Genomic DNA, 27617 nt, shown 5'->3' on the forward strand with positions numbered 1-27617 from the left:
TTCTCTGAGAAAAGTTAGAAATATAATGAGAAACCTCCCCCTACCCCTTGGCAGGCATGGAAAGAATCAATTGTGGTCAAAGACACAGAGAAAAACAATTCAAAGTTAACCAAAGCATGAAAAGAAGAAACGTGATTGCAACTGTGCTTCATATGAAGCAGAGCAACAAAGGAATAGAAGAAGGTATCAAGGAAGGTACAGAGTTGACATCAAGTGTCTCCAATTGATATATGGGAGCTTCTCAGCCAATACCAGAAAATAGATCACAGTAGCACATAAGCAAAACAAAGATACAACTGAAAAAGCATTTCTGGCGGCAGAGCCCTAACTGACATAGAATCCCGTCCCGTTCCTCAGTCTAAAATAAGAATTGCACACAAACCACTAGTATTTACATCAGGCGCTGAAGCTGGAAAGATTGGCGGATAAACGGATATGGAGAGAGGGCTGGTAACTCACCGGTACGCTGCGGACTGTTGATGGATCGGGGGCACAAGTCAGACGCAGGTAGTGTTTTGTAATGTCTTGGCAAGTGCCACTTATTTTGAGTTCATTCCAGTCCAACGAATCTGAATTACTGGGTTCCGCGCTGTTTATCTGCAAGACAAGTGGCTCTACCCGTAGCTTTTTGGAGTGCGTGTGCTGGAAGCGGGCAGCTCGCTTCTGCTTTTTGAAATCTCTTTCTGGCTCTTCATAGTCTAGAGAAATAGTTTTCTTTCGGCTGCGCTGCTTGGTCACCACTTGCTGATCGTACCTAATAAACAAAGACAATAGTTCTAGCGTGTTATAAACAGGAAAACTTTCCACACCCACTATACTGACGTTTTTCAGAGCTGAGGACTACATCGCTAAATGTGATCATTTACAGACAAACTCAACAAGACTACATTCTTTCAGGTGTTCAAGCTCTCATTCACACATGACCTACAGAAGAATTGTCTTAGAATGGCATTATACCTTTTCCCCCTTTGAATTCTCCCATGCCCACGGTCCATGTGTGCCCCTGAGTCACGGGTTTTACGGGTGCTTCGCTGGCCACTGGTCCTAACTTCGCTGCCAGAAATCGAGCCACTCTCAGAGTCTGAATGAGAATTGCTGCAAATAGAACACAAGATGACTAGTTACATAGAATTACAGTAACCTGTATAAACACAGAATAATATGCATTTCATGAGTGTCCACCTCCAAAACACATTGTTTAGGATGATGCAGAGGATTATCAGTAAATACATCCTTTACACCAAACGTGTATGAAAATAGGGTCTATTCTTTCTACACATGCATTTAGCCATGGGAAACAGGAAGGGTAGACAGTGGGTGATTAATTTAGGCTATTAAAAGACGAGCAATCCTTTCGAAAAATGTCCATTACCTAACTGTTTACAACAAAGCACAGTTAAAAGCTATGCAGCCATGCTAGTCTAGAACCAAAATAGGCCCTTCAAGTTCTCTGGCTCATGGGACATTTTGAATTACCTTCGTTTGTAGCGGCGATGTGGCGACCTCGAAGCAGAGCGTGATCGTGACCGGGATCTGGACCCAGTGCTTGAAGACGAGCTGGATTCCTTCATGAAGACATTTCGGTTGCCGAACTTGGTGGGAAAGCTGCCGCCACGGCCGCGTAGGGCTCCACCTCCCGTGCTCGAAGCGATGCTTCGCTGAGACTGGGTGACTGTTATTGTGCCTCGAGGTGAAAGGTTTGTACCCCTCTGTGTCTGCACAGATGGTGGCTCCCACCGCTTCTTCTTAGGGCTTTCTTTTGCTTCTTCCTTAGCACATCTAAAACGAGTAAGTATGAAGGAGTTGAACAACTTTTAAAGCACAATTTACTTTACTATGCACAGGGACATCTTAAGGATTTTGGGGGGCCCTCTTCAGGCCAGCTTTGGATTCATGATCCAATTTCAGCCCTTTTATGCGGTCTTTGGCCAGGTCATGGACAGTGCACAGACACACCGGTCCAAATTCTAAACGTGTCTACATCAAATATTCAAGGATAGTGAGGTGTTAATATTAGACTATACAGCAGCTCACTAATATTGCAAATCTTTATAACTCCCACCCATTTCTCATATGTGAGGTCGTTTAAATCTAAAAAATGTTTTTACTCAATATTGCATAGTGTTGAAAAGCAAACAATTCTTTGCAAAATGTCTAATAGATGGTATTACATTGAAACTAAATTAAAGGAAAATGGTACTGACAACAATCTGTTCAAGAATTATTCAAGGTAATCAGGGGAAGACTCCCAGCAGAACACAGCTGGCTGTATCAGGGCCCCCTGAAAGGCTGGGGCTCTCGGTCAGAGCCCACTTTGCCTATGCCTTAAATCGTCTCAGACTATGCACAACACAGATGGAACAGAGGTTCTATTCGGCACCTGAAAAGTGCTTATATGACTTAGTGGGTTGTCTGCAGACTCCAGTGTCACACACTTTCTCCGGTGTTTACATAGACCTTATAACAACAAGTGGGGGCACTTCTTTTGAACTTTACATCAAAAGGATGTACTAAGATAATGTCTTAAGCTCAACGCTGGAAAGACAGAGGCTTTGACCTCTGGCAGCCATGCAAACCTCTGGTCAACTGCATGGTAGCTGAAGCAGCTGGGTCCAGTACCCGACTCGAATCTCAAGGTCAAGAAACTTGGCATTTGGGTAGACAAAAAACTGTCTTTCAACAACCAAATTACTGCGGTGTCAGGAAAATGCGTCAGACTGCTTAAAACGCAGTGGAAAAGAAAATGCTACTTACCAGTATGCATCTGTTTTTGGCATGTAGAGCTGCAGATCCTCACACTTGCATTAGATCGCCATCTGGTGTTGGGCTCGAATGCTTGCACTTTGTTGTTGTCTTGGAAGAAGTCTTTGTAGTCACGAGATAGGTGACTCCTCCCTTGGACGCAGTGCGCATGGGCATCAACTCCATCCTTAGATTGTTTTTCGCCATGATGGAGTTAGTAGAAAGAAAAAGATGTCCATGTGTGTATGTCTAAGTAAGATAGAACTGGAACAGCTACAGGTCCCGGGGAGGTGGATGGGCGTGTGAGGATCTGGTGCTCTTACATGCCAAGAACAGATGCATACTGGTAAGTAGCATTTTCCGTTCGAGGCATACGAGCTGCAGATCTCACACTTGCATGGACTATACAGCAGTATCCCCCCTAGCGGTGGTCACCTGTATCGGTTGCAGTAGTTTGGCAGTGTATTAATAACAGCTTGGCTCACAGAAGCTTGCTGCTAGGCTTGCACGTCAACACAATAGTGTTTAGTGAAGGTGTGCGTTGTAGACCATGCTGCTGCCTCACAAATGTCTTCTAGGGGAATGTTCCCTACGAATGCCATAGAAGTCCCTAGTTTACGTGTGGAATGCGCCCTAGGGAGAATTGTTAATGTGCATTTCGCTTTTTGGTAGCATAGATACATTTAACGATCCACCTTGCAATCCCAGCCTTGGAGATGGGATTACCCTTATGAGGTGGGGAGAAAGCTACAAACAGTTTTGTTTTGCGAAATGATTTGGTTCCGTCAATGTAATAGAGCAGGGCTCTTTTTACATCTAGGGTGTGTAGAGCCCTCTTCACTACGGAGTCTGGGTTTGGAAAAAAACACTGGTAACTCCGCTGATTGGTTAAGAGGAAAAGGAGAGATGACTTTAGGAAGGAATTTTGGGTTTGTCCTGAGAACCACCTTGTTACGATACAATTGTAAGAATGGATCTTGTATGGTTAAAGCCTGGATCTCACTCTAAGAGAGGTGATGGCAATAAGGAAAGCCACTTTCCATGTGAGGAACTGCAGTTCGCATTTATGTAAAGGTTCAAATGGGGGTCCCATGAGCCTAGTAAGACAATATTTAGATTCAACACTGGAGAGGGTGGTAACCTAAGAGGAATTATTCTTTTGAGGCCCTCCATGAAGGCCTTAATTGCAGGGACTCTAAAAAGTGACAAGTGCTGTCTGTTTTGCAGATAAGTAGCAAGTGCTGCAAGATGTAAACCTATGGATGAATATGCTAGGTTACATCTTTGCAAGTGCAGTAGGTAGCAAATTATATTCTGGATGGAGGCATCCAGTGGATCAATATGGTTGTTGGTGCAGTAAATGACAAATCTTTTCCATTTTGCAGCATAGCAAGCTCTAGTAGAAGGGCATCTGGCTTCTTTAATTTGTATTTTTATTTGTAAAGCGCAACATTCATCCGGGGAGGATATCACGGTGCTGTGCTAGGACTACGGTAGATAGCTGAGCGGTTAATGAGTTAATGGTGTTCATACAGTAGGGTGGTAGGTTAAGGTAACCGAACTCTAGGAGTTCAGGAGCCAGATCCAGTTGACCTGGATCTGGATGTCTGATCTCTCCATGGTTCTGCGTTAGCAGGGATGGGGACAGGCGTAGTTTTTGGTGCGGAACTAATGAGAGTTCCAACAGTGTTGTGAACCACTGTTGGCGTGCCCATGTGGGAGCAACTAAGATTAGTTTGAGAGACTGTTGTTGGAGCTTGCGTACCACTAGTGGAATCAGTAAGAGTGGTGGAAAAGCGTACACAAATCTGCTTGACCAGTTCATCCATATTGCATTGCCCTTGGACAATGGGTGTGGTAACCTGGCGGCGAAGGTTGGGCATTTTGGGTTTTCGTGTGTGGAGAACAGATCTGTGTCTGATTAGTCCCACATGTCGAAAAATGGTAGAAGAACTTGGGGATGTAGTTCCCATTCATGAATCTGTTGTGTCTGTCGACTTAACAGATCCGCGATCTGATTGTGAACTCCTGGAAGGTGTTCAGCAAGCAGATATATATTTTGTGGGATGGCCCATCTCCAAATGTTCTGTGCGAGCTGGGACAGCTGCAGAGAGTGTGTGCCTCCTTGTTTTTCTATGTAGTACATGGCTGTCATGTTGTCCGTCCGGATCAGGACAACTTTGTTTTGTACATGTACTTGGAATGTTTTTAAAGCTGGAAATATTGCTAGTAGTTCCAGGTGATTGATGTGGAGCAGTTTTTGTTGAGTGGTCCACTTGCCTTGGGTTGTATGTCTGAGGAGATGGGCTCCGCATCCTGTGAGTGATGCGTCTGTCATGAGTACTATCTGTGGACTAAGTTCGAGGAACGGCCGCCCTTTGGACAAGTTTGTGTTCCACCACTGCAGAGAGCGATGTGTGCGGCTGTCTACCAACACCAGATCTGTAAGTTGTCCTTGAGCCTGATTCCACTGATGTGCTGGACATTCCTGTAAGGGTCGCATTTGAAGTCTTGCATAAGGTACAATAAAAATGCAAGATGCCATCATGGCTATGAGTAGCTGGGAGAGTGTGTTGGGCTTGAAATTTTGTGATGAGTTTGTATGCTGGCTATCCTGGGATATGCTAGAGCTGTGGAGGTGTTTATTGTGGCCCCCAGATATTGGTGTATATGAGAGGGCTGGAGATGCGACTTGGTGTAGTTGACCGTGAACCCCAAGTTGTGTATTGTTTGGATGGTTTGGTGAGTGTGTGTTGAACACATTGGTTGAAGGACTTGGCTTTTATTAGACAATCGTCCAGACATGGGAAGACATGGATGTGTTGTCTTCTCAGGTGTGCTGCTACTACGGCAAGACATTTTGTGAATACCCTGGGTGCGGTGGTGACTCCGAAGGTAAGGACTTTGAACTGATAGTGTTGTCCGTCCACTACAAACCTTAGATACTTCTTGTGAGCAGGATGTATGGGAATGTGGAAGTAAGAAGGGCGGCCAGTGCACCGACACTTGGCTGAGCAGCGTTTCAAATACTTTAATGGTGAGACAGCACGAAGGTAAGAGGCAGTCAATCCCAACGTTTCTGCTCTTGTCGAGCCTTGATCATGGGAGGCAATCTCATTTTGCAAACAACCCATGTGATTTACCCTTTTAACTCTGTGGGCCGTATTTTCACTAAGAGCACGCACAGGGAAAATCTTCAGTTTTAAAGGTGAATAGCGCAGTCCTTTCTTGTTTGCGAATGACCATAATGCACAACCACTTCTTATATTTTATCCATTCCCTGAGCGCTAGAGCCAAGTCCACCAACTAACACAGTTCGTAAATTCAGTCTTCACTCACTGTATACGGCCCACAGAGTTAAAAGGGTAAATCACGTGGGTTGTTTTCAAAATGAGATTGCCTCCCGTGATCAAGGCTCAACAAGAGCAGAAACGTTGGGATTGACTGCCTATTACCTTCGTGCTGTCTCACCATTAAAGTATTTGAAACGTTGCTCAGCCAAGTGTCCGTGCACCTTTTTTGTAGTTGGAAGGAGGTATTGTTGGGATTTGTATCCAGAAGCCCTACGCTGGATTGCACTGGCCGCCCTTCAAGATTCAGGCTTGTGTTGTGGGGCACTGTGGCTGGATTTATTGTTTGGAGCCTGACCTGCTTGCCCCCTTTGAACGTTTATCACTGTGTGTGGCAAGTTGGGAGCAGAAGGAATGTTTCCGGTTCTGCTGGCTGGAGCAACGTGTTTATACAGTGAGTGAAGACTGAAATTACGAACCGTGTTAGTTGGTGGACTTGGCTCTAGCGCTCAGGGAATGGATAAAATATAACAAGTGGTTGAGCATTATGGTCATTCGCAAACAAGAAAGGACTGCGCTATTCACCTTTGAAACTGAAGATTTTCCCTGTGCGTGCTCTTAGTGAAAATACAGCCCACAGAGTTAAAAGGGTAAATCAAGTGGGTTGTTTTCAAAATGAGATTGCCTCCTGTGATCAAGGCTCGACAAGAGCAGAAACGTTGGGATTGACTGCCTCTTACCTTCGTGCTGTCTCATTAAAGTATCTGAAACGCTGCTCAGCCAAGTGTCGGTGCACCTCGTCCCGTCCTTTTTGGGGGATTAGAAAGTACAGCGAGTAAACCTTGATGTTGTAAGGGACCAGGTTCTACTGCGTGCTTTTGAAGCAGTGAGAGAACCTCTTGTTTTAGGAGCGCAAGATGCTCTGTGGACATTGGATGCTGCTTGGGTGGTATGTGTGGGGGGCGGGGGGGAGCTGAAAGTTCCAGGCAGTAACCATACTGGATAATCTGTCTTACCCACTCGTCTGTTGTGATGGAATTCCAGACAGGTAGGAACTGTGATAATCTTCCCCCAACTGGAGTGGAACGGTCTGGGTGAAGCGGAAGGAAGTCACTGTTTTGTAGAGGGGGAGGTGCGAGTGTTATTACCTCGGCCTCTTCCTTTATTGTTATTCCCTCTGTATCCACCTCTAAAATATTCTCTACTGGGGGATGTCTGTGTAGTTGTTTTAAACAAAGATGAGGTGTCTGCTCCACTGTTTTTGGAGGCTCCTCTATAGAAGGAGTGACGAAAGGAGCCACATGTTTGTGGAGACTGTAATGCTTCCAAGGACTTAGTCTGTGTCTTTCTTCATTTTTTCGAGTGCAGTGTCTACAGCCGGGCCAAAAAGTTGTTCTTGGTTGAATGGCTGGATGAGGATGGTTGTCTGGACCTCCTGCTTAAAGCCTGAAATGCGCAGCTACGCATGGTGTCTAAGGAGTACACTGGTATTGATGGATCTAGAGGCAGTGTCTGCAGCATCAAGTGCGCATTTAATTGACGCGTTTGAAATTAACTTGCCCTCTTGTATGAGATCATTTGCTTGGGTTTTATATTGGTCAGGCAAATGTTGTAATACGGGTTTCCAGTTGGTCATAGCGGGCCCTATTATATCTAGCCAACAGTGCTTGCGTGTTGGCTATGCGCCAGTGATTGGCTGCCTGCGCAGCTACCCTTTTGCCAGAAGCGTCCAGTAATTTGGATTCTTTATCTGGGGGTGGCGCATCCCCAGAGGTTTGTGAGTTGGCGCGCTTTTTAGCGTTGGACACTACTAGAGAATCCAAAGGCAGCTGTCCGCTAATGTAAGCAGGGTCTTCAGGGGCAGGTCTATATATATATATTTTTTCAGATCGATTCTAGGGTTAAGAATTCTGGCACATACAGGATCTTTCAACACTTCAGGGGCATGCATAATGACTCCCTTGCTCATTGCCAATATTTGCAATGTCTTTTGGGACGGTTCGAAAAGGAAGTCCTCCTCTGCTGTGTCTGAGTGCGTTGTGAAGCTGTGGTAAACGGCAGCCCTATTAAGTAATTGTCCAAAACCAAGATCATCATCTGGGGGAGATGGTTTTGAGGGGTATGGCTGGGGGCTTGGGAGGTCTGGTAGATCTGTTGGGACAGGGTACTCCTAATCATTTTGTGGTGGATTGTCTAGATCTGTGAACGGGTCCCCCAACCCTAGGTCATCACCATCATCATCTGGAGGTGGTGTATGTGGTGGAGAAGTTACAAGCAGAGGTGGTGTAATAGATTTAGGGAGAGGAGGTGGGTTAGAAGGAAGTAGAGGAGATGAAGGCATAGGTGATGTAGCAGAGTCCTTCACAGGCACTGGAGGGGCAGGTGCTGTGTGTAACTTCCTCTTCTTACATGGCACAGCTGTGACATGTCCTGTTTCAGGGTTAATATAAATCTTTCTGTCTAGGATCGACAGGATCTGGATGAAAAAGTTCCTTTTCCTCGGGAACCGTCTTCGGTGCCGATTTTTTCGGTTCCGAGTGGATCTGCTGGTGAGTTTTATGGTCTTTGGCCTTAGGAGGCGTGGTAGAGTCCTTAGGCTTGTCTTTCGGTTCCGAGGATCTTGGTTTCAGAGCCTAAGCTGGATCTTTAGGCTTGTAAGTGTTCGAAGCCGGCTTATCCACGGAACTAGAGGTTTTCGGGGCCGATTTGTCTTTGGAGGTGGAAGGCGTCGGAACCGATTTCGGAGCGGAGTGTTACTTTGGCTTCGGTTCCGTAGGCGCCGGCGGGACGATTACATGTGGTTTGCTCGGTCCCGAGCTACCGGAAGGCTGGTCTTTTTTTCCTTCGGAGCCGGGCCCAGAGGCGGGGCTTCTGAAGTGTGTTTTCGATCGCGACTGGGGCCAACAGGCGAAGCCTTGACCAGTGCCTTCGGTTTTGGTGGTAGGGTTGGGGCAGGGGCAGTAGTCACTCGTTGACCAGGAGTGATGGGGTCGTCTGCCTCCGACACAATTTTGAGATCTTCGGAATCTTCTTCAGGGACATCCGGGCCTTCGAAGAGCTGATCTCTGCGCCATGATGAGACGTTGAGCCCATCGATCTTGAATAGTCTTCTTCGATCGAAAGAACGCACAGGCTGGACAGCTGAACTCGTCGTGTTCAGGTGATAAGCACAGGTTGCAGACTTTGTGATGGTCACTGTGCGGGAACTTTGCTCCACACTGGGGGCAATTTCTTGAATGGCGTCCTTTCCATGAGCCGTAGGCCTTACGGCGTGGATAGACCCAGCGGCCCTCGCCGACTACCAGAATCGAGCCGATGAAAGGCACGTCGAAGATGAAAATGTTCGATGTGAATCCGAAGAGTTTCTGGAAGTTTTGCGCGGCGAAAAAGTTTGAAATTAAGATTTCGAACCGGAGTGCAAAAGTTGCATCCGAACCCAATGGCGGAAAAAAACAATCTTAGGATGGAGTCGATGCCCATGCGTAATATCGTCCAAGGGAAGAGTCACCTACCTCGTGACTACAAAGACTTCTTCCAAGACAACAACAAAGTGCAAGCATCTGAACCCAACACCAGATGGCGATCTAATGCAAGTGTGAGATCTGCAGCTCATATGCCTCGAACATACTGTGCTTCGTGCCTGATGCAGCAAGAAAGGCAATAGCTTAGGCACCAATAGTGTGAAGGCTGGACTACTGTAATGTCCTCTATTCTTGGAGTGAGACAGCATAGGGATCAACAGAATACAAAAAGTGCAGAAAGCTGTAGCCCGCCTCGTACTGAATCTGCCAAATCGTGCGTCAATGGAGAATGCTTTGAAGAAGCTTCATTGGCTCCCAGTAAGACAGATCCTTATTTAAAGCCCTGTACTACTGTTACAAAGCCCTAAATAACAAAGGCCCGCAATATTTGCAACCATATGTACCACAGAGGAATTGTAGGTCAGCAGGGGAGATGCTGGCAATTAGTGCCTGAATCACAAAAATACATTTGGACTGGAACTCGTTTGACTACTGGGCTCTAGATTTTGGAATGCTTTGCCTATAGCAGTTAGTCAGGCCCAGTCGAAAGATCTGTTCAGGAAAAAAACTTAAAACCTGATTTTTTAGTTCAGGATGTAGGAGAGTTTGATAACTGCATCTGAGGCAGGTGTACACCTGTGCCTAGAACTGGGACACCTCAAATGAGGTAGCTATGTGCTTTAGAAATTGCATTATCGTCAAACCTATCTGAAGGCTATTTTGTCTAAATCCGATTTTGCTTAGTTTTTTAAAATAAATCAAAAGACCAAACAAATCTGAAAACCTCACGAGTGGATGAAAGTGGAGGATGGAGACACATGGAACGGCTGCTTTTCATTTGCTTCGGTTTCCTGGATTCTGTAGCTGTCTTCGGGGTTCTTTTAGTGGCCAGTTTTACTCCTCAGGGAATGGAATAGAAAGGGAGGGGACTTATGCCACCCGATTGATGAACTAAAAATTAAAAAAATGGGGCAGTCTGATCTCGCTGCTGAATGTGGACAACAACCCAGATGGCAGCAGTGCAGCTTTATGTCCAGAGACTTTGCCAGTGAGGAGTGGTTGGAGACCACCTTTAGTTGCACAGTGGGACCTTTGACCCCAGGGTAGGTCGCTCCCCTGCCCTCGAGGCGCCACCAGATCCTCTGTGCCTGCCTTCTGCTCTGTTGTTGTGCCGACTGTCCCCCAGAGTGTCTGCCTTTTTCCCCTGTGTATGATCGCGTCCCCTTTTGCTTTTTTGTATCCCAGAGTGCCTGCTTTCCCCGTGTGATCGCGCTCCCCTTGCCTTCTGTATCCCTGAGTGCCTGCTTTCCCCGTTGTGATCGGGCTCCCCTTGCTTTTTGTATCCCCGAGTGCCTGCTGCCCCACGTGCCCCCCCCCCCCCGTCCTTCCGCCGCTTTTTGTCGTTTTTTCTCGCTTTTCCGGCTTTTGTACCCCTTCTAGGTACTTTTCCGCTTTTTCGGGCCTCCTCGCCTCCCCGAGGCCCTTCGCCGCTTTTCCGGCTCTTTTTCCCCCCTACCCGCCCTCCTCCCGCCTCCCAGCCGTCCCCGGCTACCCCTTATATGGCGGCAGCTGCGAGGCCGCGCAGCGGACGCGCCGCGCCGAAGGCGCGCCTAAGGCAAGCCCGCCTGCGCCCGTCCGCGCCTGGACCGCGCCCAGCACCCGAACCTCTGGCCCCCGCGCCCCCCGCCTGACCTACGACTCCGCCTTCCTCGCCAACCTCAACCCCGGCCGCACGCCGGGCTGCTACTGCGCCACCCCGAAACGCACCCACGGACCCTTCACCTGCAGCAACTGCCGCTTCATCTACCTCCGAACCCACTCCGCTCCCGCCAAGAACTACTCCCCCGGAAACAACCTCCACTGCATCCTGGTCAACACCCGATCCATCCACAGGCACGCCATCGAACTGTGGAACCTCATCAACTCTACGAACCCGGACATCGCCTTCCTCACCGAGACCTGGATGAACCCCTCCTCGGCACCCGACATCACCATAGCCATCCCAGACGGCTACAAAATCATCCGGAAAGACCGCACCAACCGCATCGGAGGAGGCATCGCCATCGCCATCGCACTCAAAAACTCCATCCGCATCTCGACCGACACCTCACTCCCCGACGCCGAACACCTCCACTTAATGATCCACAGCGACCCCAAAACCACCCTCAGAGGCACCCTCATGTACAGACCACCAGGACCTCGCACCAAGTTCAGCGAAGACATCGCAGACTTCGTCAACCCTCACGTACTCTCATCCACCGACTACATCCTCCTAGGAGACCTCAACTTTCACCTGGAGAACCTCACCGGCAACACCACCACCGCCTTACTGGACAACCTCGCCAACCTGGGACTGAATCAGCTAGTCAACACCCCCACCCACGACGCCGGACACACGCTCGACCCCATCTTCTCCTCCAGCAAACACATCACCTTCAGCCACACCACTGAACTCACCTGGTCGGACCACAGCTGCGTCCACTTCATCTTCAAGAAGACCACCGTGCCCCACCACACCCAGCAACCACCAAGAAGACACTGGAATCGTATCACCACGGAACAGCTCGCATCAACCCTCTAACCCACCAGCACCACCGACCCCAACGTAGCCGCCAACAACCTCACAAACTGGATCTCCGACTGCACCAACCTCCTGGCCCCCCTGAAGACTCAAGCCAGCACCAACAACCACAAGAAAAACTCCTGGTCCACCCCCGACCTCAAGAACTCCAAGAAAGAATGCCGCGCCCGCGAGAAGACGTGGCGCCTTAACCAGACCGAAGAGAACATGTCAGCTCTCAAGGACGCCACCCGCCAACACCACCAACATCTCCGCGCCGCACGAAAAACAGCCTACCGGAACAAACTTGACAACAACGCCCACAACAGCAAGGAACTATTTGGCATCGTCAAAGAGCTCTCCAACCCGGAAGCAGAAAACAACTCCATCCCTCCCTCACAGGACCTCTGCGACTCCCTCGCAACCTTCTTCCACCACAAGATCACCGACATATACAACAGCTTCCCGACCGCCGACACAAGCCCCCCTCCGGAACCCGCCACCGACACCACCACCATCCTCACCTGGAACCCTACCACCACCGAGGAGACCACCCGCATAATGAACTCGATCCACTCCGGATCCCCATCGGACCCCTGCCCGCATCACATCTACAACAAGGCCGACATCATCGCACCGCACATCCGAGACGTCATCAACGCCTCCCTCACCGCCGCCACCTTCCCGGAGAGCTGGAAACACGCAGAGCTCAACGCCCTCTTAAAGAAACCTACAGCAGACCCCACCGAACTCAAAAACTTCCGGCCCATCTCTCTCCTACCGTTCCCCGCCAAAGTGATTGAGAAAATCGTCAACGCTCAACTCACCAACGCCCTGGAAACCAACGACTCCCTCGACCCCACACAGTTCGGTTTCAGGGCCAACCACAGCACCGAAACCGCCCTGATCGCAGCAACGGACGACATCAGAGCCCTGACCGACAAGGGAGAGACCGTGGCCCTCATACTCCTGGACCTCTCTGCAGCCTTCGACACGGTCTGCCACCGCACCCTGATACGCCGCCTCAGCAACGCCGGCATCAGAAGCAAGGCCCTGGAATGGATCGTATCCTTCCTCTCCGGAAGGACTCAGAGTCCGCCTTCCCCCCTTCAGATCCACAGCCACGGAGATCATCTGCGGCGTACCTCAAGGATCCTCCCTCAGCCCCACTCTCTTCAACGTCTACATGACCCCCCTGGCGAACATCGCACGCAAACAAGGACTCGACCTTATATCATACGCCGACGACACCCAGCTCATCTTATCCCTCACTAACAACCCCACATCAGCTAGGACCAGACTACATGAAGGAAGTGGCGAACTGGATGACAGACAGCCGTCTGAAACTGAACACAGACAAAAAGGAGGTCCTCATCCTCGGCCTCACCGCATGGGATGACTCCTGGTGGCCCCCCGCCCTAGGCAGCACTCCCCAACCCACCGACCACGCGCGCAACCTCGGCTTCATCCTGGACTCTTCCCTCACCATGACCAGACAGGAGAACTCTGTGACCTCGGCATGTTTCAACACCCTCCGCATGCTCCGCAAGATCTTCCGCTGGATCCCCACCGACACCAGGAAGACCGTCACCCACGCCCTCGTCACCAGCCGCTTGGGCTACGGGAACCCCCTGTACGCCGGCATCACCACCAAGCTGCAGAGGAAACTCCAACGGATCCAGAACGCTGCCGCAAGACTCATCCTGGACATCCCTCCGCACCACCACATCTCCGGACACCTGAAAAAACTCCATTGGCTACCCGTCAACAAGCGGATCACCTTCCGACTACTCACCCACGCACACAAAGCCCTTCACAACTTCGGACCCAAACTCATCAACTAACGCGTCTCCTTCTACACTCCCCCGCGCACTCTGCGCTCCACCAGACAGGCCCTGGCAGCCGTACCCCGCATCCGCAAAGCCACCGCCGGAGGAAGATCCTTCTCTTTTCTAGCAGCGAAGACCTGAAACTCTCTGCCCAGCCACCTTCGCGCCATACCTGACCACCTCTCCTTCAGAAGGCAGCTCAAGACCTGGCTCTTCGAGCACTGACCCCGACCCCCCCCCCCCCCCCCCCCACCCCCCGGCTCCAATCTAATGGAGTATTTGCTGAAGGTGTGCCAAGTACCACCGGAGATGGTGAGGCTATGAGGTAAGATAGGCAGGGGGGCCAGCCTGGAGGACTTTGTAATAGATGAAGTTGGTTTAGATGCTGTAGACTAGCAAGGGAAACCATCCGAGGTCCATCGGAGTGAAGGGTTATGTGATCATATTTCTTCAGCCCTTTAATAAGGGTGGAGCGGCATGAAGACGGGTGGCCTGCGTGGAGTCTAAATGCCTTAGATCAGGCATTGAGTATGGTTTAATCCCTTTGAAGCCTTGAGATAATCCTGAAAACCAGGTTGGACAATGCTTTACCAATGTTTCATGTGCAGTCCTGGGTGCCAATGCGAACCACCACAGGTTTGGTATAGTATTCCATTTGCTTTCCTGTATAGTTGAGCAGAATATCCTGCATTCCTCTTCTTCTGGGCCAGATGACACGTGTGCATGCATGGTCGTAGTTATGCTGTTGCTTGACTGATGATAGGGCAGATTTACCAACAACTGCATGCGACCGTAGTTTTAAAAGACCGGTGACCAGACTCCTTTTTCAGGATATACCTTCTGGTGTCAGCATCACAACAACCCTTCCTCAACATATATTAGTCCATCGCCAGACCTAGCCTCACTGTATCTGTAACAGGGATAGAATGGGAGACAGATACATTCTGAAACAGATTATGGAGCTGTTTCAAAACGTCCTCAGAGATCCAGATTTGTTAATCTTATTTCTAATGTTAACTGATCCTTTTTGGACCTCAGTTTGAAAACTAAAGCAAGGAGGAAAGAGGTGGAAGTGGTGAGACAGAAATAGTTGCCATTGGGTGTCTGTGGTACAGGGGTGGCTGAAAATGGAATGGAAACGGAGGCAGTGCAGGCATTTTTGGAAGAGTTCAAAAAGACATATGTCAGAATGGACATGGGGGATGGAAGCTTATGAGCTAAGTAATTGTAATCTGCTGTACAGAATTCCCATGTAGCATTTTTGGGCCAAACTAAGAGGATGGCAACATGCTGTGTCCACTCACATAAGATGTAATAAGTATTTGAAGTTCCATGTTGCGGTCTGCTTTCACACTGCCACCCCTCCTACCCTCCCACGTTCTCCGATGCTGTCTTAACACTCCCATTTTGACTTCTTTTGCTTTCCTCTAAAGCAGCTTTTGTGGGCATAACTTTTTTTTTTTTTTTTTATAGTCTAGGGCACCACTAAGCTGTTAAAATATTTGTCAATAACTTTTCAATTGAAACTTCACACAGGTCGCTAAGGGGGACAACATAGGTTTTGCAGCGTGAATCTTTCTGGATTCACTATGCTGTGCATTATTCCGCGATCTTGTGGTTGGGTCCGGATTCGTAGTCTTTTTTTTTTTTTTTTTTTTTTGTAGCCCAGGTGGGCGTCGACGTCCACCATTTGGTGCACCTCCCGTGACGTCGTCGTGCTTCCTGCGGAAGTCCCAACTTCGTGGCGCCATCTTCAGATTCTTTTTTCCGCCGTTGGGTCTGGATCGACATCGGGAAGCTCCAGAAATTCACTCGGAGGAAGAAGGAAGAAAAGCGAGTTTCATCGATAGAATCAAGAGAAGACATCAGGAATAGAACAGATTTCATCAGGAGCGCGAAGAAAGAGGACCAGCGAGCCTTTTCTTCGACAGCCTTGGAGAATGCACGCTCAGAGACCCTGAGCGAATTGGACAAGACGCCATTCAAGTTCTGCCCAAACTGCCACCACAAGTTCGCGCAGAAAGACCAGCATCCGGTCTGCAACCTCTGCCTACCGGTGGATCACCAGAGTATCGACTGCAACGCCTGCTCAGCCTTCGCGCCGAAGACACTCAGGGTGAGAGAGAGGCAGAGAAGAGCCAACGCCAACATGGATGGCAAAGGGAAACCCCCGACACTCTACGAGCTGGGCCTCGACACGGACGACGAGGACAACGTCGCCGAGACAGCCGAAAACTTCACGGTCGTAGAGACCGACAAGAAAAAAGAAGACGAGGTAAGAGAATCGTCGAGCGCAAATCAAAAAACACCTCGAAAACACGAGGGGGACTCGAAGAAAACCGAGTCAAGGTCCACGAAGGGAGCCCCGGCGCCGAAAACTTCGACGTCCAAAGGGGGAACTTCGGACAAAAGGCCCAGCGGATCCTTACAAAAGGACTCCCTGGTGCAGAAAGACGCCGAAAGGCAAGGGTCGTCGAAATCATCCCATGAAACGGGCCGATCGACGCAAAAAGAACGTTCGACGTCGACGCAAGTTTCATCGAAAAGACCCGCGGTCGACGCCGAAAGCATCTCCGAAATGGAGAAAAAGAAGAAGAGGCGGCTCGAGGCCGAAATGGAGAACATCCTTCAAAGGAAGAAGGAGTTCGACGCCAGGATGAAGGAATTCAAGATTCCAACCGTTTCATCGGCGGACGTCGTCGAGGTCGAAGAGGAGTTCGACGCCGAAGGGCTGACAAGGGATCTCGAAGAAGAAGAGGAGCCCTATTATGAGGAAGAAGCCGAGGAAGAAGACCAACAGTCGTTCTTCGAATCGGCGGCATCTACCAGCAACGACGTCGAATGGCACGATCTCGACACCGAAAACCCGGAAGAGCCCGTGGACACGTACCCCTCGAGGCCTTCGCCACCCGACGACATCGGGGTATACAATATGGTGGTGAAGAGCGCAGCACTGGCCTTCGGCGTCAAACTCGACGAGGAGAGGCCGAAAGCCGATTTTCTCGTCGAAACACTGCTCCCCATCCAGACTAGGAGTCAGTTCCTCCCCATGCTACAAAGCGTGATGAACCAGGGGAGAGAAGCCTTCAAGGAGCCTGCCACCTGCCGGTCGATCACACCCAGGACAGAGAAGAAATATAAGCACTCCTCCCTGGACCCACCTTACATCAAGGGTAGCGTCACCGCAGACTCCATCATAGCCTCCACGGCCAGGAGAAGGGCCAACGTTCCAGCAACTTCGGGCCCACCTCCGGATAAAGAGAGCAGGAGGATCGACCTCACAGGCAGAAAGGTCGAGAGGAACGCCGCAATGCACTGGCGCATGGCGAATTCGAATGCACTCCTCAATAGACACCAATACCAACACTGGGATGAGATGGGGGAGCTAGTAAAGCACCTCCCCGAAGAATACCGCCAGAGAGCCTCCCACCTGGTGGATGAAGGAAAGAACATCGCCAACTCCTGTATAAAGACGGCGTTGGATGGGGCAGTGACTTCAGCAAGACTCATGGCCATAGGGGTCACAGAGAGGAGGCATGCATGGCTAAGAATCTCGGGATTCAAACCGGAAGTGCAGAACAACATCCTTGGCACCCCCTTCAACGGAGAGACACTGTTCGGAGCAACGGTGGACGAAAAGCTCACACAGCTCAAGAAGGAAAACGAGACAGCGAGGTCCATGGGGGCCCTACAGCTGAGGGGAATGAGACGAGGTAATCCCTCGAGGAGACCCTACGGTAGGGGTGCAAGCCAACAAGGGACATCGCACCAGGCGTTCCAACAAGGTCAGCAGGGCGAAGGTCACGGTCAAGGTCAGCAGAAGCAAAGCTGGCAATATCAACCTCGGGGCCAGTCCTTTCGCGGGAGAGGGAACGGACGCGGCCAAAGGAGGAGAGGGGGCGATTAGCCCTCCTCGAAGTGACTCAGCACGCAAGAAGACGCCTACCCTCGTCAGGTCCCCAAGGGTGAGGCGCAAAAAAGTGTCATCAGGGGGAAGAGAAGATTCAAGAGCCTACGAGCATACGTCACCAGTAGGCGGAAGGCTGAGGTTCTACCTTCAGGAGTGGCGGCGTATAACCACAGACAAGTGGATACGGAACATCGTGCAGTACGGATACTGCGTAGACTTGGAAAAAAGACCTCCAAACAGGAAACCGAAGGGAAGACAGATCTGCCCAAGAACTGGCAATACTCAGAGAAGAAACGCGGAAACTCCTGCAAAAGGAAGCCATAGAGGCAGTGCCGCTCGGGGAGCGCAACAAAGGGGTCTACTCAAACTACTTCGTGGTTCCGAAGGTAGACGGAGACCTCAGGCCCATACTGGACCTCCGTTACCTAAACAAGTTCATAAGAACGCAAAGGTTCAAAATGACTTCACTGCAGGAGGTACTGCCACAGATAAGAGAAGGGGACTTCATGGTCACCGTGGACCTCAAGGATGCCTACCTTCACATCCCAATAAACAGAAGGCACAAGGGCCTTCTAAGATTCAACATCGAACAGGAACACTACCAGTTCACAACCCTGGCCTTCGGATTAAAATCAGCGCCAAGGGTCTTTACAAAATGCCTGTCGGCGGTAGCGGCACACCTACGAAAGCAGGGCATACACGTATACCCATACTTGGACGACTGGCTGGTGAAGGCAAACTCACGCGAGAAGTGCGAGAGGCACGCAAAACGCGTAACAGACACCCTCACAAATCTGGGATTTTCCATCCACTGGGGAAAATCATCGCTGGAACCGGAACAGGTAAAGATTTTCCTGGGGGCAAAGATCAACTCCCTCAACAGTACAGTAGTGCCCAGCGACAGGAGGACAGATGCCCTACTGAAGGAGACGCAGCTCTACCAGAAGGGGCGAGCTCTGACAGTGAGGGCGGTGAGCAAGATGATGGGGATGATGGCGTCCTGTATCCAGCTGGTGCCGAATGTACGCCTGCACATGAGACCATTCCAGGAATGGCTGCAACAGCAATGGTCACAAGCAAACGGAAGTTGGGAGGATCTAGTGGTTGTTACGCACGCAGTGCAGGAGGAGATAACTTGGTGGAACAGAGACAACATAACAGGGAGAAGCCTGACACCACCAAGCCCAACAGTGACCATTACCACGGACGCATCGCAGATGGGATGGGGAGCGCACATGGACAACCTCAGAGTGAGGGGTCTATGGGCTCCGGCAGACGCGGTCCGCCACATCAACTACCTCGAGTTGAAAACGATACTGCTAGCCCTGAAGGCATTCCAGAGACACCTGTGCGGCCAGAGGGTGTTGGTACAGACAGACAACACCACGGCGATGTTCTACATCAACAAACAAGGGGGGACACAGTCGTTTCCCCTCTCATCCCTAGCTCAGGAGATTTGGAGATGGGCCATACCTCTCAAGATAGATCTACTGGCAATTCACCTACCGGGGAAGGACAATGTGGAGGCAGACTGGCTGAGCAGGCAAACGTCAGCATCGCACGAGTGGGAGCTCAATGGCCAGGAAACGGAGAAAATCTTCCGGAGATGGGGGACTCCCACAATAGACCTATTTGCAACACGCCACAATGCAAAATGCCAAAGCTTCGCGTCCAGGCTACCAGATCAGCAATCCAAGGGAAATGCCCTATGGATAAGCTGGTGGAGGACATTTGCCTACGCCTTTCCACCGATACCCCTGTTGCACAGAGTGCTCGACAAGTGCAGAACCAGCAACATGACTCTGATCCTGGTGGCCCCACAGTGGGCGAGGCAGACATGGTTCTCACAGATTCAAGAAATGGCGCAAGGCAATCCGTACAGGTTCGAGAGGAGAAAAGACCTGCTCTCAATGCAAAACGGGGAGGTCCTGCACCCAGAGCCAGAGACCCTCAACCTAGCAGCATGGCTCCTGAAGACCTAGAGTTCGCACACCTAAGGTTACCTCAGAGCACTATGCGAGTGCTACGGGAGGCAAGGAAACCTACTACAAGAAAGTGCTACAGCGCAAAGTGGAAGAGATTCACGGTGTGGTGCAGGAAGAAGGGCCTGCACAACAGAATGACAAGAGACTCAACTGTGCTGAGGTACCTCACACACCTTCTAAAGAGTAACCTCTGCTCGAGCTCCCTAAGGGTGCACCTAGCAGCGATCGTTGCCTACACCAGAGGTGAGAAGGGTGGAAGTTTCTTCAGCTCGCAGGTGGTGAAGAGATTCATGGAGGGAGCCAAAAGAATGGCACCCCCGAAAAGGTTGCCGCCGCCGGCATGGAATTTAAACGTGGTTCTGACGGAGCTCATGAAGGCGCCGTTTGAACCCATTCACAAGGCCAATCTACAAATGTTGACGATGAAAACTGCCTTTCTAGTGGCCATAACCTCACTACGCAGGGTGAGCGAGCTTCAAGCACTAACGCTACAGGAGCCCTACATTCAAATTCACAAGGACAGGGTAGTCCTGAGGACGGACCCACACTTCATGCCCAAGGTAGTGTCGGCGTTCCACATGAATCAGAGTATCCAGATACCAAGTTTCTTCCAAAACCCGACTACAAACGCAGAAAAGGCCCTGCACACCCTCGATGCCAGAAGAGCGGTGATGCACTACATTGAGAGAACCAAGGAACTCAGGAAGTCGAAGCAGCTGTTTGTGTCCTTTGCTACTAGCTTCATGGGTAGACCAGTGACCAAGGGCACCATCGCTAGGTGGATTGCCCTCACTATTCAATTCTGTCACAAACAGGCTGGACAGGAGCTAACGGAGGGGCCACAAGCTCACTCCACAAGGAAGAAGGGGGCCACAGTTGCCTTCCTGGCAAACACGCCCATCCAAGACATTTGTCTCGCAGCAACTTGGGCATCTGTGCACACGTTCACAAAGCACTACTGCGTGGACATTCAAATGAATAAGGAAGCACAGGTCGGACAGAAGGTGCTACAACACATTTTCAACGACCAGCGATCATCTTCCACCCAGCCACCACAAAAATAGGAAAACCGCTACAAAGTCTATGCACAGCATAGTGAATCCAGAAAGATTCACGCTGCAAAACGAAAAGTTTCTTACCTGTCGGTGTAGTTTTGCAGTTTGAAGATCTTTCTGGATTCACTAGCGAACCCACCCACCTCCGCCAGGAAGATGAGGCTGGAGGAAGAGGGGGTGAAATGGATAGGATCAAATAGGTGGAGACGTACAGAAATATGGACAAAAAGATTAATCAATCGCCTAGGGTAAAAAAAAAAAAAAAAAAAAAAGAGGGAAAAAAGAACCCGAAGATGGCGCCACGAAGGTGGGACTTCCGCAGGAAGCACGACGACGTCACGGGAGGTGCACCAAATGGTGGACGTCGACGCCCACCTGGGCTACAAAAAAAAAAAAAAAAAAAAAAAAGACTACGAATCCGGACCCAACCACAAGATCGCGGAATAATGCACAGCATAGTGAATCCAGAAAGATCTTCAAACTGCAAAACTACACCGACAGGTAAGAAACTTTTCGTTGCTTTTCATGTAGATGCAAATGTTTGGTGTTATGTGTTGGGAATGCCCTGATCCTATGTGTATTCAATAACATGATTTAAATGTAAAAATGGCACTAGGGAAAGCTAAGTAATAGATTAAACCTTTTACAAATCTGTTTGTTTTTTTTAAAGAAAAATTGGAGAGCAGAAGGGAATATGGTTAAATATGTAGTACACAGACACTGCTCCTTTAAACAAGTCAGCTGCCAGAGGTTCCTAGCATGCCGAATTACATTTTTGTCACCCGCACTCAACATCTTTTAGAGCACAAGTGCTTTTCAAGCCTTTTCTTTTTAAAGGAATAGTCATTCTTTCTTGTGAGTTTTCAACAAGTCTTCACTTTGTGAAGTGTCTCATGTGTGAGAGAAACAACAGAAAGGAACCCTTACACAGGCTGGGTGTGCCTCCCAGAAGGCCATATACCAGGCATAGATCCTTTCTGCCATGCATCATCTAGAACATTAAAAGACAGTGTAGGGAAGTGCCCCTTTTGCATGGTTACTCCCTAACTTTTTGCCAGATACCGGATGCAAAGTTGACAGAGGGAGGTCTGGGTCTCTGACAATCAGGCTCCCTGAGCCTTTGTTCTTTCCCAAAACGGTACCTGTGTTTCCACAATTGGCACACCTCTGTGCTACATACAAGTCCCTTGTAAAAGGTAACCCTGGTACCAAGGGCCTTGTGACCAGAGAGGGCCTCTTGAGGGCTGCAGTATGTATTATGCCACTCTCAGAGACCACTCACCTGAACACCCACACACTGCCATTACCGACTGCATATTCTGGTGCAGACTAAACTGATGAATCGACATGGCACCCATCCCTGGGTGCCATGCCCACCAAAAAGGCCTTTGGCATAGGAAAGTTACCCCTCTAGCAGGCCTTACAGCCCTAAAGGCAGGGGGAAGGAGTAGTTTCTTACCTGTAACTCCTGGGTACCTTAGAGCTGAAAAGGTTCCCCTGGGACCCCCTCCTCCTGGGAGCATATTGCTCATGATGCAGCTATTCCCTCACCAGACCAGTGGTATGGTTCTGTAGTAGGGGATCTCTGTGTATAGTCATAATCTGTGATTAGTCCTGCCCACGTGCGTGGACCCCGGAGCAATCGAAATAGTCTCTTAAGGCGTCTATGCAGGTGTCCTGCATAGACACTTAAGAGAAAATCAAAGACAAATAATGCAGCCTGACATTAACAAGGCTACACTGGCCAGCACTTCATCCTTAATTGAAAAAAAAGGATAGCCAAATAATAATTACATTTACACAATTAGCCAAATTTCACACCAAGAGAAACTACTCTTCACAAAACTCCTTTGTCATGATAGAAAGGAAGGGTTGGACAGAATCCACATAGGCTGCCATTATGTGTCTGGAAAAGGGATACCGTGCCTTAAGGGAACCCTCCAGAGACCCTCGGTATCCCATGATGCACAGCCAAAGGCAAGTTACTTTCAGTTCTTTTTGAAGGTGTATAAAGCCAGGCCTGTAGCATCCAGGATGTCCACGTTTCATCCACCGGGGAGGAGGGCGGGTCGCTTATGATTAGAACAGAGATACCCCTACTACAGAACTCGTTTTGCAGGTAAGAAACTACTCCTCCTGTAGTAGGGGGGATCTCTGTGTATAGTCATAATCTGTGAATAGAATGGCAAGTCCATCCCAAACAATCCAAACCAAGCGGTGGAAGAAACGTATAGAATCACTACTGTGCAAATACATTTCTCAGCGAAGCCTGCCCAACCTGCGCATCTGCCCTGGCATCAGAGTCCAAGAAGTAATGCTTAGCAAAGGTATGGACGGACTTCCAAGTGGTAGCCCTACAGATGTCTGCAATGGGAACATTACGTAGCAAAGCAGTCGTAGCCGCTTTGCCCGTGGTAGAGTGAGCCTTAGGTTTACCCCCTAAAGTCTTATTAGCTTTCTGATAACATAATTAGATACAGAACACAATCCACCTAGAAATGGACTGTTTGGAGGTGGCAAGACCAGTCCTGACCGACCCATAATTAACAAATAACTGATCCGATCTACGAATCCCCTTGGTTTTATCCAAGTAGAATTTCAATACCCGCCTCACATCCAGTGAATGCAGGGACCTCTCCGCCGGAGAGGAAGGCTGTGGAAAAAACGTTGGCAAGGTGATCGTTTGATTGACATTGAAATCAGATATCACCTTGGGGAGAAACTTCGGGTGAGTCCTCATGACAACCTTAGATGCATGAAATACAGTATAGGGCTCTTGGCAACACAGGGCCTGGATCTCACTCACCCTGCGAGCCGATGTTATAGCTACCAGGAAAGCCGCCTTCCAGGATAGATGCTGTAATGAAACCTTATGAATAGGTTCAAAAGGCTCTTTCATCAATCTAGACAGCACTACATTAAGCTCCCACGGAGGCGAAGGACGCCTAATGGGAGGAAACGCCTTCCTCAATCCTTCCAGAAAATCTTTGACGACAGGTTTTGGAAAAAGTAAGTTTGTGAAGGGCATTTCCTATACGCAGTCAACGCTGCGAGGTGAACCTTAATAGAATGAAAATTAAGGCCAGATTGAGCCAAATGCAGTAAGTACAGAAGGATGACACCCTCCTTGCAGGAAGTAGGATCAGCATCTTTAGAGGCACACCAAATGCAGAATCTCTTCCATTTGTATGCGTAGGAAGTCCTCGTAGACGGTCTCTTTGCCTCTTTCAGTATCGTCATGCAGCTTTCTGGAAGATTTAAATGTCCATACTGCACTAGCTCAGGAGCCATGCTGCCAAACTTAAAGACGAGAGGTTGGGGTGCACCATCTGCCCTCCGAACTTCGTGAGAAAGTCCGGGCGACAGGAGAGACCGATGTAGTAGGTCGGTGAACCACCACTGCCAAAGCCATTCCGGAGCAATAAGGATCATCTTGGCCCGCGACCGGGACAGTTTGATCAACACTATCGGGATCAGGGGAATGGGTGGAAAAGCGTAAAGAAAGCGGTTCGACCAGTTGATCCACAGTGCATTCCCCAGCGTCCCCGGTTGGTAAAACCTGGAGGCGAAGTCTCGACATTTGCTGTTTTCCGCGGTGGCAGACAGATGTCTGGAGTGCCCCACCTTGCGAAAACGTCTAATACCTCGTCATTTAAGACCCACTCATGGTTCTCTTGGACGAGCCTGCTGAGCGCGTCTGCCTGAGCATTCTGCACACCTGGCAGATGGGTCGCCGTTATCGTCAGTCCCCTGGCCAACAGCCAGTTCCAGATCGCTTGCGCTTCCAGAGATAGTGTGCGCGATCTTGAGCCTCCATGCTGGTTGAGGTAATACATTGTTGTTGTGTTGTCAGTCTGTACAAGCAGGGAATTGGTCCGAAAGGACGGGTGGAAGGCTTTCAGCGCCAGATAAACAGCTCCGAGTTCCAGAAAACTGATGTGATACGTAGATTCTTTGAGACCACGTGCCTTGGATCTGAAGATGGTCCGAATGCGCTCCCCAGCCCTGGAGAGACGCATCGGTTACTATGGTCTGAGTTGGTATCTCTTTGTGGAATGGAATCCCCTTGAGTAGATTCTCCGGTGAACACCACCACTTCAGGGATTGTAGCGCGTGTTGAGACAGATGGATCCTGTCCTCCCAGCTCCCTCGTCTCTGGTTCCACCGATCTTCCAGACATTCCTGCAACGGCCTCATGTGGAGGCATGCATGTGGAGTGAGACAGATACAAGAGGCCATCGACCCCAGCAGAGAGGACACCGTCCTCCCCATCAGCGATGGAATGGACATGAGAGGCTGAGCTTTCCGAAGGATCGATAAGCGTCGCTCCTCCGAAGGACACACGCTTGCCTTGAGAGTATCTATGGAGGCTCCCAAGTACTGCAGACACTGAACAGGAGTCGGGACCGATTTGGAAATGTTGATGTGTAGGCCCAATTGGTTCAACAGAGCAGCCGTCCTGCTGAAATGTAGCTGTGCCTCCTGGAACGTGGATGCTTTGATCAGCCAATCGTCCAGGTACGGATAAACAAACACCTTGTTCTTTCTTAGGTGTGCTGCCACGACGGCCATGCACTTCGAAAAAGTCCCGGGAGCAGACTTCAGGCCGAACGGAAGTACTGTATACTGATAGTGGTTGGTGCCGACCAGGAAACGCAGGAACTTCCGATGTTTGTGGGCAATAGGGACATGGAAGTAGGCGTCCTGCAGATCTATGGCGCAGAGCCAGTCTCCTCAATGCAACTGAGAATAAATCTAGTGCAGGGACAGCATACGGAACTTTTCTCTGTGAATCCATTTGTTTGCTTGACGCAAATCCAGAATGGGCCTGACCTCGTTTTTGTCCTTTTTCCGCACAAGAAAGAACCTTGAGTATAGACCCTTTTCTCTTTGAGACGTAGGAACAGGTTCTATCGCCCTTTTTCTCAACAGGGTATCTGCCTCCGCTTGGAGTTCGCGCAGCAGGTATTATGAGCGAACTGGCGGAATAGCTGGAGGAGGGCTGATGAAGCGTAGACTGTATCCATTGCAAACAATATTCAGCACCCATATGTCCTGAGTAATGTTTCTCCACTCTGCCAGAGAGTTCTGAATGCTTCCCCCCCACCGGAGTGGGTAACAGAAGAGAGGGGGGGGGGGGGGGGGGGGGAGTAATCCCTCAGGGCTTAGACCCAGCCGGGCCCTTGTTCCCTGATGTGCACTGTTGGTTGCCTCTGCCCCTCTGACGTCTCTGGACAGCAGCAGCAATTCCAGAGGCAGCCTTTCCAGTCTGACAACCCTGCCCATGTTGGCGCTGGGAAGAATAGCGTCGCTGGTAGGGACGGAAAGTCTTACGCTGTTCCTTGGGCTTCTCCAAGCCAACAGCCTTAAGAGTCAACTTCCGCCTTCATGCGAGCCATTTCCTCATCTGCATGTGCACCAAAGAGCGTAGCACTCGAAAAGGGTAGATTAGCAATTCGCTGCTGTGCCTCAGGCTTCAGGGAGGTAAGCCGCAACCAGGCGTGTCGCCTCAAAGTCACACCATGGCAGTATTCATGGGCAGCCAGGAGAGAAGCGTCTGCAGCCACACTGATGATTTGGTTTGACACCATCATGCCTTCATTAAGAACCTCCTGGAAGTCCTCACGCTTGTCCCGAGGGAGAAGCTCAATGAATTGTTGGAGAGACTCATATAAGGAGCGGTCATAGCGGCCCAAGAGGGCAGTTGAGCTTGCTGCCTTCATGGAGGTCGCTGCTGTACTGCAGACCTTCCTCCCCGCCGAGTCCAGTCTGCGGCTTTCTTTGTCCGGTGGTACAGTGGACGATTGAGCTGTAGAGTGTTGCTTTCTAGCCACCACCACAGTAACCGAATCCGGAGGAGGATCCGTTTGCAGGAATGCGGGGTCCGGGTCCGGGGCCCTGTACTTCTTTTGAAGCCGCGATAGAGCAGACTTCACAGAGGCAGGCGTAAGGAAGAGCTCCATAGCCGGTTCCTCCAAACCTGGCACTAGAGGAGGACGAGAGAGTTGCTTTCGCTGCAGCGTCTCGAATATGATCGATGTGGACGGGGTAGGCACAGTCACTGTGATCCCTAGCTTATCCGCTCCTCGCAACAGCACGTCTTGAAACGTGGCGATGTCATCGACTGGTGACACCCTCGTAGGAGGAGAGTCTGACAAGGACGGCGAGTATCTTCCACCACTAGAAGAATCCGTGTCCCTGGTGTACCTGGAACGTGACCGCTCCCTGCGGTGACGATGTGCCGGCTACGAGAATGATGTCTCGATCCGGATCGACATCTCGGCCTTCTGGGCACAGCCGGAATCACCGGCACAGGCTGCTGAGGCGGTGGTGGCAGTGGTGGCTGAGGTGGAGCCAGAGGTGGAGGTGGAGGAGGTGGAGGTGGAGGTGTCGCCATCCGAGGTCTTGGAGGCGACCGACAAGGGACCACAAGTTGGGCTATCTTCGGAGACCTAGATGGTGAATAGGTCCTGGAGTAGTAAGAGTCCGAGGCACAAATTATTCTCCTTCTCTTACGGGCAGGTCTTGAAGAGGGCACCTGGAAGCCGTATCCCCAGATGGAGAACGCCGGTGCCGCCGTGACCTAGGGCTGTCAGATGTGGCGATACTAACCACCGAATGTGACACGCTCCTAGACAACTTCCTTGGCGCCGCCGACGACAACTTCCTTGGCGCCGCCGACGACAACTTTATTGGCGCCGACGACGACAACTTCATTGGCGCCG

At 50.2% G+C, this 27617-nt stretch overlaps 1 protein-coding gene across 4 annotated transcripts in view; it reads right to left on the reverse strand.

The window, feature by feature from the left end:
• Positions 1-27617, reverse strand: part of LENG8 (leukocyte receptor cluster member 8) — a 132284-nt gene that overhangs the window by 47726 nt on the left and 56941 nt on the right. For all 4 annotated transcript variants that reach the window (XR_014966447.1, XR_014966446.1, XM_085616345.1 and 1 more), the window contains exons 8-10: positions 1477-1779; positions 958-1095; positions 460-754 (exon numbers count right to left, since the gene is read on the reverse strand). Coding sequence is in view for 2 of the 4 variants with exons in the window: in XM_085616345.1 (XP_085472471.1) it covers positions 460-754; positions 958-1095; positions 1477-1779 (736 nt within the window). In the remaining 2 variants the exon portion in view is untranslated. The remainder of the gene's footprint in view (positions 1-459; positions 755-957; positions 1096-1476; positions 1780-27617) is intronic.

This window comes from Triturus cristatus, chromosome 7 (genome assembly GCF_964204655.1).
Source record: "Triturus cristatus chromosome 7, aTriCri1.1, whole genome shotgun sequence".
NCBI classification, from domain to species: Eukaryota; Metazoa; Chordata; class Amphibia; order Caudata; family Salamandridae; genus Triturus; species Triturus cristatus.